A 15,316-nucleotide genomic window follows, 5' to 3' on the forward strand; every position below is an offset into this window, starting at 1 on the left:
TTTGTTCTTTTTTGTGTGTTTTACACTCAATGCGCTCAATACTATGAGTTAATGCTCTCTTTAATAGCTGTAAATGATTTTGAGAGTTGTGCAATTGGGGGAAAGTATTTTTAGGAACTTTTTTATTGTTTTCATGCACTAATACTTTGGGGTATTTATATGTATATGGTCTAGCAAACATTGGAGTCTTTTAGAAACCACAGATTATATTCTCAGCATTTCTGTTTGTGATTAACTTTCATATCTGAAAATCTGGTAAAATTTGTAGACACTGATGCGTGACAACTGAATGGTCTCGGATAAAGATGTTAGGGAAACTGGGGCTAAGAGGAGTAATAACAGTTTGTTGAAATGAAAATTCAGTCTGTACTCTCACGTGGAGAATAATGGAACACCAGACAGCAGCACGCCGATTCACATAGTATGATAAAGTAATATTGCATCATAATAATATAATATAAACCATTCACAATAATATTGTTGCATATAGTATGACCCGTTTCACATGGTATCATCAATAATATTGTATCATAGTAATATAATGTAAAACTGCCACAGTAATATTCTTGCATATAGTAAAGGCTTCATAATTGCACCTTCATAATTGACGCACCTTCGTTATTGACGCACCTCCAAATATTACTAGCAACGATACAGCAGGCAACCTAAACTTTTTGCAGCCAAGCAGAGTTACACATTTAAAGAGTTTGAATCCATTTCAGCTATGTGCTTGATCAAATTGTGTTTTTTTTTAAAGCTTTTAACCCCCCCACAGTTTTGCACATATGTTGGGCATTTGGAAATCTTACTCTGTAAAAATAACCAAAATTACCTCTCAACATGATACCACTACTCTCTGGGACCTGAGCTTAGAGGCTCAGAGCTGAGTAACTACGCATTTGAAAAATGTATTCAGTTGAGTGATTTGAATTTTTCCTTGATAGCTTTGTTGATCAAATTCTTAAGTGCGTCAATTACAAGCCCACCATGCTATTACCTGTTTCACATAGTATCATAATAATATAATATAAAACATCCACAATAATATTGTTGTTGCATATAATATTACATGGTTACAATGATATATTATGATAACAATTATTTTTTTTTTAAATATTACAGTACAACAGTATTATGTACTAGCATGCGACTCAGCTGAATTTAAGAGGTTCTGTACGTCAATCAAAGCATGATTATATCACAGTGGGTACGTCTTGTGTTATTTCTTAATCTCATCAATAAAATGGTCAAAAAATTGAGCTATATTTTTTGTCTTCATGTATTGTTTTTTTTTGTTCATTTGCCTTTTTATATCTCTGAACATTTGTTTGCATTCTCTAAATTACCCAGTGAAACTGTACTGTGGCAGTGTTTGGGGAAATTTATTTGGGGATGTTCTATAAACAACCAGAAAGCCAAGAGGCTATGTAACTCCTCACTACCTCCTTTTCATGAGAAAAATTGAATTTAAACTGTTCACACAAGGTTCTTGTACCTAATAAGTTGAATTCCCAAGTATTAAGGTCGTAAAAGCTTACCATTGCTTTTGAAACTAAAGCTAGCAAATTGTCAGATTTTGACCTCAGATGACCTTTGACCTCTGAAAAACAATAGGGTTCTTCTTCCCACTAATATGGATCCACATACAGAGTTTGAAAGTGTAGAGTTAATAACTGTTCTCAGGCTAGGACTGTTATGAAAAAAAAAACAATTGTACTTTTTACTCACAAAATGAATTTAAAGTGTATATCCATTTGAAGTTGAAATATTAGAAACAAGCATTATTTCTCAACAGTTACTGTGGCACAGCAGCTTTGTGCTATGAAACTGAAAGCATAGGACAAACTCCTTGCCTGGGGTTCGACCCCAGGTGAGGTAGCATTTTGATTTTCTGTTCCTTTTCGACCTACTTCCATTCTGAAGTTGAAATATTAGAAACAAGCATTATTTCTCAACAGTTACTATGGCGCAGTGGCTAGTGCAATGTAACCCGAGACAGTCAGACAATCTCCATGTCTGCGGTTCAAGTCCAGCTACAGCCTTTTAATTTTCTGTTCTTTGGAGCAGGTGGAAGAGTAAAGGTAAGAAACAAGGTTTAGCAGCTTACACACAGACACACACACCAAAACAAAAATATACATTAGGTCAAAATTTATTGCATAAACATAATATATCCACTTATAACCACCAAAATATTGCATCCATTTAGAGCCAACCAGAGAGAATTGGTATAGGCAAAGAGTTGCTAGAGAAGGATAAACAACATTTACTTCTTATATGGTTCACTGATTACTGGATACATTGATTGAACATGAGTGAATCCATTTCAAACCAAATCAGTTCTTTAATGGCACTAATTTCTCCAGCCCTGTTATGACCACCTTTGAACTAACTGTTCCATAAAAAAAAATGAAATAAATTGATGTTAATAATAGAAAAAAAATTCAGAGCTAAGATGAATTACCATCTAATATTTTAAGCACACGATTGCAAAAAAAAAACCGATTACAAAGTCCTTCTTAGTAGCAAGATTATCAATAGAGTTTTGTACCCTTTTGAACAATTAGAAGTGTTATTTGATCGGATTTCTAAGGATTTACTTCATTGAAAGAGAGGGAAAAGAAAGCTGTTAACAAACTGCTTATCTATTGCTAAAAGCCTGTAAAGGTAGATGAATAAGTTAGAGGGCTCTTCAAAGGCAAACCGAAAATAAAACAGATTTATAATGACACAGTAAAACTAGTGGGATGGATGAACTACTTAGTGTTATGTAGCTTTATTTTGCAATATAAGCACTTTTTAGACCGTACGGATAAACCTATCGACCAAAGAAATATGGTAACCCTACACTAACGGTAACCGGACATATGTCAAGTCACATTACCAGTGATATAAAAATAACTGTTAGTTGGCTTTAGGTCACCTAACCTCCTTAGGTACACTCCAAATATCACCAAGTGTATATTCTCCTGGTTTACTCAGAAGAGATCAAGTCAACACTGATGTTCCACTCGGTCCACGTCTCATACAAATATTAAAGATATTCTCTATTTTCTAAATAAAATCTTCATCATCATTCATCAATATGCATGAGGTATATAGTTGACCAATCAAGAGACTGCTTTTCTCCAGGACCATGAACTGATCCTCTCACATTCACATTCTCCTTCCGTCCACTGCTTCCCTGGAAAACCCTCTCTCCTTTTTTATCTTTGACAGCTTCATACGTCTTCGCAGCAGAATTTGATAGTTTATTCCCCATCTCACTGGTTCTCAGTACTCATCCTTGTCATTGAAGAATCCTTGGCATCAAAGAATCTCCTTGGCATCGAAGAAGCCTTGTCATCAAACACTCTGCTTTTCCCTCAGGTTAAAGGGAGTGACTTGTTGTGCGACTGGCATCCACTGTTGTTGGGGAAATAGATTTTCCTTATTGCATTGCTGCCCTCGTATGTCCTGGTCTTGATTTCCGCTTCGACTTGATCCAATGGATTTATGTTCTGTTGTAAAGAGAAAAGCAAAATTGGGCAATAATATTATTCCTGGAGGAAGGTAAAACTCACTGTTGAGCAAGCAGTGTCCTAAGACCAAGGGATTATATAAGCATATAAACACAACAATCCATTTAACTTGAAAAATATCACAAACAACTGCTTCGGAATGGTTGATTTTGCTTTCCCTATCTAAATTACGAGTTTAACTCGGTTTAGCCCTCGCTTTGGTTTATACCCGGAAAAAAAATAACTAGTGATTTTTCGAGTATCATGTGACCTACGAAGTAACCCAAACTGTCGGCCTTATCTTAGTTAATGAAGGTTCTGCAGCAGGAATTGACTTTCACAAAAGAGCTTGAGGAGTAAGATACAAGCCAAGCGAGGGCTGACTAGGTTGAACTCGTAAAGATCAAACGGACCAACCCCGGTGAAGTATTGCTGGCTCCACTGTTACAAGTCACAGCGAAATCTTAACAATACATCTATATATCACGTCCGCCTGCATTAGAACACAGTAATCTCCATATTTTTTTTTTTACATTTGGTGGTTTGCAAAACTGTCGGAACCTAAATGTGTGACAAAAGTCCACGCTACATATCATCCAAATCCTAGCCTTTGTTTGCCAGATTTAGAGCAAGAGTTAAACCAAGGACTGCATCAAACCAATGGATTTTTCACACAAATTACATTCTCAATTGACTATTTTGCTTCTGGCACGGTTTTCGATTGTGCTTAGTATTAAGCGACAATTGACATTTCCGACAGTGTAATAAACACGTGGGTGTGTGTAATTGTGATTAACATTCATTCATGCACACACTCGCACGCTGCAACGGTGATAACAGTCAGACCCAAGTGCTGCATACTATCAGAGAGTAGACATTGGATTTACACCAGGAGATGCAGGATTTTAAAGAGGAAAGGGGGAGGGGGAGAGGGTGGGGTACCTGGGGTTGTTGATGCCGACCCCGATGTAAGGGATGTGGAGGTCGTCCATCAAAAGAAAAAATTCATATTTTTACGCATGAGATGTGGTGCATTCTGAGGCATATTTGAACTACTATGAACCTGGTCTATAATTGCAAACATTTAAGGTTGTGTTAATAAATACTTCCTCGTAATTCGTTTGTGTAGGGTTGAAAAGGAGGATGTACAACATACACCCCCCTTACCACCCCCACCGCTCCCCACCCCCCACCCACCTCTCCCCCAACCCCCATTCCTGGATCAATGCCTCACTTGTGGTCGTTAATTCCTTGGTTCAGCTATTTCATGATTATCTTAGCGGACAACGTACCTGCATAGACTGATATTTTTCCATGGTTATGAGTCGTCTTGAGATGGTCATGTTAATCTTCTGTTCGCTGTTGGCGATGACTTTCAAACAAGGATGTTGAGGAATGTGATCATCTGAATATCTGTACAAATTAAAGAAAATCTCTTCACAATTTGTTTGGTGGGTAATTTCATGAAGGATATATTATCTTTTATATTGTTCACTTAAAAATGCACATCTTGAATGGCACATTAATCCTACAAAAATTTTGAAATAGCAGAAGAGGTGGTTTGGGGCTAGAAGTAGGATCAAAATCAGAGACTGCACGATTACAAACCCTGCGATCTTACCGTTGAACTACCCAGCAGGCCTCAGATGTGGTGATACCTACGTACCCATTTCTTTCCTTCACGGATGGGTGGTGGGTGTAGGGGGGGTGGGGGAGAATGGGGGTTTTGTTACTCATGGGCCACAATATCTTGGCAAAACCTTATCACCAGGGATGACATCAAAGTTTCATTTCATGTAGCCCAGAAAGCAATAGGGAATGGATTTCATGAACAATTTTGAATATTTGTGAGTGCTTTACGTAAATCAACAGTGGAAAACAGTGGAAACAAATGTTGAAATGTATTTCAGCTGATTGAGCAGGGAATTTAATGTCTGAGGGTTGAGAGTATCATAATCATTTTACTTTTACTAAACACATCCCCCCCCCCCCGTAGCACACCTTCAATCTTAGGATACGGTAACCACATTTTCCCAATTAATCCAGGGATATGATGATAATGTTAACCTCTCCACCTCCCCCCCCCCCCCCTCTTTCTCCATTTCCTTTTTGACATCAAGTTTTATGAACTGAAACTAACATTTGAAGGGAGGGCGCAATTTTGAGGGACCTCTGAGTGCTTTGGTGGTTCTAATGTTTTAATGTTTAATGTTTTGCGATGAAATTATTCAACGATCTGAGATGCCTTCATCTGTAAGTCATGAATATATATGAGGATATAGCAGGGACGGTACATAAAATCCGGGGACATTTCAGGTGACGGTATTAATCCAGGACTGTCCCCGAAAATCAGGGACGTGCGGTCACCTTATCGTCAGAGCCCCTCCTCATTCTTTTACCATTTACTGTTCAGACGACAACTGAAAATTTACTATAAAAGCTTTTATTGATTGTACCCATTGTAAGGGGTGGGAGTTGGTGGTGTTGAGAGGGGGCAGGGGTAGTTTTATAGGTCATATATGTTAAGGCTATCTTTTTTTTTAGTGAGGGGTAGTACTTTTATAGGTGTTTAGGTTATCTATTTTCTTTGATGGGAGTACTCTATTCGATTAAGCCCAAAAGGGTTTCTTAGTTTACTTCCTTTCACATATTTTTACTTATTTGCAGTTATATTGTCTTGTTCATCTGTTATACTATGTGATGAAACAAATAAATCAATTTCAAAAAAATTTAAAAAAATATTTTTTAGCAAGTATTGATAGCCTTTATGACTCATAGTAACAATGCACTTACATTTCAGGGGATGGCAAATTAAATCCTCCATTTCTTAGAACTTCCAAATCAGATTTACAATTTTTCAGATAATTTTAGAATGGGAACCTGTCATCTGCTCCTCTATGAAAGGGTAGAGCCGAGACCCTGCAATAATATCCTTAACTGATGACATCCTAATAAATTTCCTAAAATTGATTGATCATGATCAAAATCCTAATCAATTTCCTAATTGGATTATCCACAAATATTGATGAAATCCCAGCCTTCGTCTTGCATTAACCTCCAAGAGCTTGGATCTAGAAACTCCTTAACACTAGGCCTAGGGTTTCTTAATGCAGCTAATAAAGCCTACCATACACCCATTGTATCACAATACTTATCATGACCAGGTACTAGGTACAATAGCTGAGTCCATAAATAAGTAAGTTGAAAATTCATGTTCAAGTTGTTCTTAGGATGAAGAAATTTCTCTGTATTCTTACACTTTTAGTTTTGCTGTAAACCGGTACATTAGAGACCATTTTGCTTGGCATGGATAGAAACCTGGCTGCCACAGGTTTATTAGAAAGCTATGGTTCAGAACGGTTGGACTCGATCAGTCTCAATATAAACTGATATTACTTATTACATCCCTGTTGACAGGAAGCTTGGGTAAAGACTGTTATAGATATAGGCTTACTTTGTTCGACTAGCTAGCCAATAATGAGTCACTTGCATTTGGTCACGCCTGGTATTAACTAGTATTGAAAGATACTGAGAATTTGAGATAACTTTCCATCATTATTAGACATTTCTTGTTGCAGTGTTTATTTTCTATACTGAAACCTGACAGATATTGTGGATTTTTCATGACTTTCCAGGCTTGGAAAAAATAAATTTCAGATTACCCTGACTTTCCAGGACGAACCTTGGAAATAAATGTATATATTTTTTTTTAATTTGTAAGGTTTTATATACAATAATTTCTATGCACCTTTGCATTTGTTGCCATTTGACCATTTTTATGGAAAGCAGTGTAGTATGCAATTCAAGATAATGTGTTCTTTATATTCATTCGACCAATGAAGAAAGTAAGACTTTACTGCCAGTTTTTGTCAGAGGAACAGTTTTCTTCACCGTTAAGAGCTAATGTTTAATTTGCAACAAGCTGTGACTATTGAGTGACTGAGTGAGGTGTATACCCAACAATTTATTTCATTTTTTTTGTTTACCAATGGGGCACAATTGTTAAGGATTTTAGGGACTCAGAGAAAACCTTCAAGTTTTCCGTTTTGTTCCCCCACCATTTTTATATGGCATACATACTCTGCGTTGACCACCGGTAGCCAGTATACCAGTCTGCCGTGAAGCCGGAGGTAACGGGCCGAAAAGTTCAGAAGGTCCTTGAAGATGTCAGCAAGGTGGTAGCTCATGGTGGATGGAATGTGGCCTTCCAATCTGGAGCAAATGTGGATAGGAATATTTTAATAAATAAAAAATGGAAATATAGGAGAAGTGAATCTAAGGAGTTTAGAAACGCATTTTAGATGTCTAAAGGAGAAACTCAACAGGATCTATTCAAAAAAAGAATTACAATACGAGCAGTTGCGGATTTAGTGAAGGGGTGGGGGAACAGTACAGGGAAGAGGGCAGGGGAGAGAGGGTTACATGGAGTACATGAGGGGTACTGCGAAATCACACCCTCAAAATATTGGAATCTTCTGGAAGTTATTCAACCTTACATTGAAGTTTCTTTAAAATAGACTAACATTTGGACAAATATATCTATATAAAGTGTCAAATCCTTTGTATCTGGTTATTGCCGTCTGAAAGTGTCCCAACTTGGAAACTGACACATCAGAGGAAAGCTGACAAAGTGGTCTTGTCCCAATTTTGTATCTGAGACACTTTCATGGATTATACCCCCACATTTAGCCGAATTATACAGTTAACTTCAATGCTTGCACGGTGTTAGGGAAATGTTTTTCTCTTCCGTCGAGCAGTTCGAATCCTGACCTATACAAGTATAATTCTTTCCATTTCTGGCAGAGACGGTAAACCATTGGTAAAATCACAGAGCTGGAAGATAGGACTAAACCAGTCTGCACACTCAGCTATCACCACTATCATGACCATTATCATTATCTTAAAGAATATTTATGCCCTTAGTATTTACCTTATACCATCATACCTAACATTGCTCAAGTAACGATACTAGAGTTCCAAAATCTCCTATGTAAGAGGGCAAATCCCCAGGTGGGGGGGAGGGGGTGAGTCACTACAGTCAACCATGATAGAATACAAGTACTAGTACAGACTCACAACATGTCTGCTTTACGATATGACAGATTAAATTCACTCACGTCTGATCTTCTAATTCATCGTAGTGTTTGTTCGTTCCAATCTTCCTCGTTTTCTCTCTGATTCCGTAAGGAGCTGAAACGAGGAACAACAAGTCTGTTAACCAGGAATCGAAATCAACAATAAGGCCTGGATTGATTATTGGGACATTAAATCCACACAAGAACTTGTACAGATACGTACAATCGTTCTCATCCCAATCTCCTATTCTCTAGGTTAATTTGCCAATATAATTTGGTTAGCAGTAGGAGTGGAACCATTGAGGGGGACCCACAGCTCTGTACCCAACCCACCCCCCCCCCGCCAATCAAATTTTGAAGCACTTCAAATTAGCTCCAAGCATATTTATTGTGACCATAACAAAATACATTGTGGACAAGCTTTCAGCATGCTTCCACATGCGTGTATTACTTACATTTTACCATTGATTTACTTCTGGGCTGTTATTTCATTGGTGTTCGCAATACCTACTGATACTTACTGCAGGGATGTAAGTGCAGCCCCCCAAAAAAAATGGAAAACTATTCGGAGACCCCGGGTGAATGCCGTCCTAACACATCCTACTCCTAGCTCTGACTACTTACACACTATCGTTATGTTAGGCTAGCTCAGAAGTATTAGCGCTAACACATCTTACCCCTAGTTCTTACTACTTACACACTATCGTTATGTTAGGCTAGCTCAAAGTTACGAATACGTCACAGCGAACTACGGAATAAAAAACAGTCTCACATTCGAATGCGATCACAAATATCGACTTTCATATGGGTATCCCGTAGATTTCCGCCGCTCACAAATATCACAAGCGTTAATTCCGAAAGTTATGTCGAGCACCAGCAGTTACGAAGATATTAATTAGCAGTCCAATCAACGTGAATTAGGCAAGGTTTTTCAACGACAGAAATGAGCTATGGCGATTTAAATTTCGCACGTACGTAACGATATTCACATGGCACAATGTTGTACAGTGCAATGCGATGATGCGAAACAGGAATGGTATTTTGATTGATCGATGAGTGATAGTTGAAGTTAGCTTGCTGCAACGGGCCAGGCATTTTTGCCGCGTTGTGTCTTTGATATTCGAACAATTTAGTGGAACTTTATTGGAATTAAACAAAACCGGATTTCCGTAAAAATACAGAAGACTTACATCCCTGAAGAAAAAAAACGGATTTCCGTAAAAATACGGAAGACTTACATCCCTGTTACTGCTCCCCTCCTTCCCATTCCCCTATACCCCCAGCTCCTGAATCTAAAACGTATATGCGATGAGTGAGGATGCATTCGTTGATTTTAGAAAGTAATTTTAGTATGTAGGTAGTAAATATAGACATGTAGCCCTGCCGTACAAATCAGTTCGCAGTTGTTTAACAGTCTTGCCATTGCGTGAACTGAAGGCCTGCATAGCCTATCACATTAGGTAACATTAAGCTTATGTATGCCCAATGGTATAAGCCAAGTTGGGTTTTTAAGTTGAATGCCTTAATGAACTGGGTACCTGGTGCACCGACCTGCAATAGGCAAAGGGGTACCCGGGAGTAAATTTTTGGATCGTTCCCATCACTAGTGATGACAAATGTAGACAACTAAACAATCATTCATGGTTTGGATGATCTTCGGGATAGGATGTGAATGATTGACTCTAGTCTATCCAGTATTTGTAAGAATTAGAGAGAGTTTTGCCTATAAACAGAATCTGCATCTTTTCTAATGCAGACCAAGTAAGAGTTTCAGTATTGCACCTGATGAAAAAATCACTTGCATTCGAGGTTGTTGAAAGAAAGATTTCTCATTCGACCCGGTACTTACGATCTGTGACGATCACATCAAACAGTTCCTGTTCTCTCCAAACGTTGAGAGCAAAGTCGGACACCATGACATCCAAGTACCGGTCATGTAGATTGTACTGTCGCATGTTGGCTAAGATGTTCTCATCATTTCCTATGGGAGAACAGAATTAAATGGATGTTCAAAACTATCATCCCAAACCGGTTATTCAGCCTTAATATATATCATCGAAAACTATTCTTTGCGTTACTTACCAAAACCTGAAACTTTGCACAACGACTTGACATTTGCGATGATGGACATCTGCGATGAGGATGTATGAAAAGCAAAAGGTTACGCCCAAACGAGTAAACTAAACACTATTGTGTGGTTAGAATGAGGAGGAGGGGTGGAAGTCAAGAAATGGACCCACTCGAGGAGGGGTGCAACTGACACTGGGAGGAGGGAGGCCAATGCTTAATTAAGGTTTATCAGGTCATTCTGGACAACAGGAGTGTATTAGTCATGAGGAGACAGGTAAGGTAAGTGTTGGAAATTATTAAGAACACTGTGATTACTGTCTCTTTACCTCTGAGGGTGACCTCTCCTCTTGGTTTGCCAAAGCTACGGCTGCTTTTACCGACCCCGTGGATGGTGTTGACGTTGATGTCGCATCCTGCCACGTAACCACCGAAATGAGCAGCGGCTACCAATAAACTACCTGTGAAGAGAGCGACAAGTTAGCATGCATCTTCATCACCATCATCAATTCATCCCTGCTCCCCCCCCCAAAAAAAAATCTTTCTTTGATGACATCCAAGTTTCTCATTTCCCTAGGCTGACTGTGGCCGATAACTTCTAAGTACTAGGAATCACCCCAATATAAGTTCCCTGGTGATCTATGATTCAAGTGAGTGATTTCGTTGGAATTGGAGTTGAAAATTGACTGAAACTTAGTAAATATGCATACATTTTCATGGAGGAGGTTTATTGTTAAATTTTTTAAACATATTTTACCAACTCTTTTTTTTTTTAACATTAGCTGAAACTTAGTTAATATGCATACATTATTATGGAGGATGTTTATTGTTAAATTTTTTAAACATATTTAACAACTTTTTTTTTTACTGCTGAGATGGGCTCTACATATTATTTTATTTCTTCAAACATCTTGTCCACCAAGAATTCATGGCAGTTCTTATTATGACAATTATTCTAGCATTTGTTTGACTTTCTCACCAGTTTTCATCAATTATCAATTTTACCAAACCTACAAGAGACTTTTTTTGCATCCAAAGAATGGTCATCTGATATTTCATATCATTCCGTCCACCCAAATAATTTTCCATGAGAAAATAAAACAAATCTCACAAAGTTCTATTTTTATTCTAACAATATTTTCTTTATTTGAAATGAAAACTTGGTCGACATATTTCAACGAAATGTGTTGTCAAAGTATTAAAATGTATGAAATTCATCATTAAAAAAAAAAAAAAAAAAAAAAAAGCACAAAGACAATGTTTTGACTAGAACCATGATTTGAATCAAAAACCGTATTGAATAAGCTCAACACCAAAGACCGCTTTGACTGGAAGCAAGTCCCCATCCAAAAGTAACAAAATTTTACTTCAATTTGAAGGAGTATGTCAATACTGTACTAACCTGTACCCACGAAGGGATCAAAAACAAACATGTTTGGTTTCACACCGCCCTGGTTGGCCATGATGAGAGACAGTTGAGCATCCATGCTGGTGTTTCCGATAAAATGTCTCGTCTTGACGGAGTACTGATGGGCGAGGTACCTCTGACCTTCTGAGACCTGCAGAATTTAATCGGCAAACATTGTCGATGCAATATTGTAAAGGAAAATTAAAAATTGCTACAGTACTATATGTATTTTGATTATAAAAATTGAAACCCATGATTTAAAAAATAGCACCGACCTTTCTTCCAACGTAAACATAGAATGGTTCCTCGGGGGCGCTGTTGGGGTTCGGTCCATAGTCTTCACAAATATAAAACAGATCATCTGGATTCTCCAAGTCAACTCTCCCTTTAAGAGGCAGATTCACCATAAATTGCTGTATAAATGAAAAGCAAGCTTTTGATATGCAAGAGGGTACATTCATCCTCATACTGAAGATGCATGATAACTTTACATGCACAGGTAACACAAACTAAATGTCTATCTAACAACTTTTCAAAAATGACTTGAAACTTTCAAAGTCGAATCGCATTTAAAATTCTGAATTCTTCTGAGACAAAGTATGTTGTTATATACAATAAAGGATTCTAATGTTTAAAAGAAATCTTTTTTTTTCTTGTACCCCATAGCAACATTTTACACCAATTGTGACACAACTGCAACAATGGTACTCATTTAACTGTATAACATTACTTACTTACAAAGAACTGAAGTCTGTATTTTGTATTTATTTGTTTTATTTTCATATAAGATAAATAAAATAACAGTCATTGTTTGAAGTGATCAACATTTAGTGAACTGAAGATTGCCTTCCATTGTTTATGCCACCATGTAAACTTTTAGACACAAAATATCCCATCAAATGCAATTCACTCATTCTTATAGATATTTTCAACACTGTCAAAAAAATTGATACGATTAAAAGTTAGAGGACCTCATGTTTGTATCCTAGCAGCCAGTGGCGGAGCGTCCATACAGTCGGGGGGGGGGGCTGATGCCCCCCCTGACGGACTCAAATGGACTGCTGGCGCCCTTTTCAGCTCTTTACCACTTTTTACTTATTCGCGATTATTGACTTTTTTATTGCGCTCTCATCTACCTATTGACATTTGTAACATTTTGTTGGTGTAATTTGGCGATAACACCTATTTATTCTTCGTTTATCTGCAAATTAGCCAGGCCCGGAAAGAGTCATTTCCGGCGATCTAGGGAGTATCTTTACTCAAAAAATTTCTGTACGCTACACACCAACCTGTGGTGGCGCTCCGCTCAGATACTGTCGAAAGCGCCCCTACAGACCATTCTCGCCCCTCCTGACCAATACCCCTAGCTCCGCCACTGATAGCAGCTCCTCACTAACTGTAACTAATTAGTTACAAATTACATATTTTAGTAGATTGGCAGTTTTCAACAAATTTTCTCTCAGAAATATCTTATTATGAGAGTAGCTTTCGAAACTTTTGCAACACTTTTAAGCAGTCATTTTTATGTCATTCTCTGAATAGAGTTAACATTTTCTTACATGAATCAGGTCCAGTCTTTTGTCTTGTTTTATTTTCTTGCCAAATGAATGAACTCTCCAGCAGAAAGAATTCTCCTCTGAGCAATAACGACTAGTTTCTGCCGCGGGAAGGGCCTTGAGTTGTTCGCAAACTGAGGCCCTGGTGGGTCCGTGAGCCAGGACTTCCATCACCGTCCGACCAAGGATGGACCTTGTCATGTACTTGTGTACACTTTCCTCATTTGGAAACTTCAACATCAAAAATGGACTTTGCTGAAAACAGTTGAAACATGAAAGGTCATTTCAAAGTCAAGATTGGTTAATGTTCCCAGTGAAATTTATTCCCAGTGCAATGAAAATACTCTGGGAACAAAATACATTCATGTATTAAAAAAAAATAATGATAATAATTTGACTGCCTCAAATGCAGATAAATTTTAAAATCGTTTACTATAATAAGGAATTGCTATTTGCAACTTTTTGTGGAAGAAAAAACTATGCACCACCGTACCATCTTTACTGGTTACCATAGTAGAGTTAAGTCAGTGTACACAGTTCAAACAGCTACTGGGTGCACAAACTCAAATTTTGACACATTGCTACATGGTCAACTTCAATGAAAACCAACGATGAATATCAATTTTAGCTTTTCTATTTCCTAAAGTATTTGTATAAAGGCAGGCGCAAATTGCACTGACCCGACTGCATCTAAAATATATGTCAGGTCATAGTCTGGTTAGTGCGATTTGCTCAAAATTTTCCTCACGACCCAACCAAGATCCGAAAGTCGGCCCTCGTCGTGACCAACTCGGGCATATCAAACATGTTTGATATTCCGTGTAGGGTCGGGGACCCTTGCATCACAGTTGAGTCGGTTCGTGAAAGTTTGTGGCTCTCCACGACCTGACTGCGATATGGTACTAATGGATAGCCAATGAGGAAGCATAGTGACATCAAATGAGAGCTCCAGAAAGTCAAAATGGCAGCCCCCATTACCCCATATAGACTGATGACCAGGAGATCAAACTGTTGGGTCCACGCATCGGGTCCGGCTAGTGTGCAGCTAGCCTAAGATCCGATGCTATAGAATTGAAAGCGTTTACTTTTCTCCAAGAAATATCAATATTACACACATTGTAGTACACACTGATCAAGTTATACCTTGAAAAGTCTGCAGTATTGGTAGACTTAGGAAGTCATCCCCATAATTCAGCATTCTAAAAATTGGTAAAAAGTTCAAAGAGTACTTTCAGGGAGGAACTGATCTATAGGAACATCTTACCTTCAGATATATATATAAAGGAGTGTTCAGTTACCCAATCAAACTTCTCATTGCAAGAGAATGCTAAAGATGGGTGGCGGTAAAAAAAAACACTTGTCAAAGTTGAAATATGAGTGGCAATTATTTAAATTTCCAGCATATTTGGGAGGCAATTTTGATGACCTTTCATAATATGAAAACTGAACAATAATGAAGGGGCTTCAATGGGAACTCTATGCAGCATTAAATCACTAAATAATATCTTATCTGTTGCTGGAATAGCTGTAAGAAAAGCTATGATTTTACAATGGGTCCGATGAGATCAAAGTTAACATTGAAATTTGAAAACAAAAATACAAATACAAACCTTAGCATCGTGATTTTGTTGACAGACTTCAGCTTTGATGTGAAGCAAAGAAAGAATTGATGTAACTTCCTGTTGAGAAATTGATCAGTAAATGGTCTGA

At 37.8% G+C, this 15,316-nt stretch overlaps 1 protein-coding gene across 2 annotated transcripts in view; it reads right to left on the reverse strand.

Annotated features, from left to right (window-relative positions):
- Positions 1–15,316, reverse strand: part of LOC139984558 (tRNA (guanine(10)-N(2))-methyltransferase homolog) — a 23,857-nt gene continuing 8,541 nt past the window's right edge. For both annotated transcript variants that reach the window (XM_071998496.1, XM_071998495.1), the window contains exons 2-11: positions 15,217–15,285; positions 13,610–13,861; positions 12,326–12,463; positions 12,045–12,201; positions 10,972–11,103; positions 10,425–10,556; positions 8,618–8,690; positions 7,581–7,712; positions 4,793–4,913; positions 1–3,500 (exon numbers count right to left, since the gene is read on the reverse strand). In XM_071998496.1, coding sequence (XP_071854597.1) covers positions 3,366–3,500; positions 4,793–4,913; positions 7,581–7,712; positions 8,618–8,690; positions 10,425–10,556; positions 10,972–11,103; positions 12,045–12,201; positions 12,326–12,463; positions 13,610–13,846 — 1,257 coding nt within the window. In that variant the 5' untranslated portion in view covers positions 13,847–13,861; positions 15,217–15,285 and the 3' untranslated portion in view covers positions 1–3,365. The remainder of the gene's footprint in view (positions 3,501–4,792; positions 4,914–7,580; positions 7,713–8,617; positions 8,691–10,424; positions 10,557–10,971; positions 11,104–12,044; positions 12,202–12,325; positions 12,464–13,609; positions 13,862–15,216; positions 15,286–15,316) is intronic.

Source organism: Apostichopus japonicus, chromosome 17 (genome assembly GCF_037975245.1).
Source record: "Apostichopus japonicus isolate 1M-3 chromosome 17, ASM3797524v1, whole genome shotgun sequence".
Classification (NCBI taxonomy): Eukaryota; Metazoa; Echinodermata; class Holothuroidea; order Aspidochirotida; family Stichopodidae; genus Apostichopus; species Apostichopus japonicus.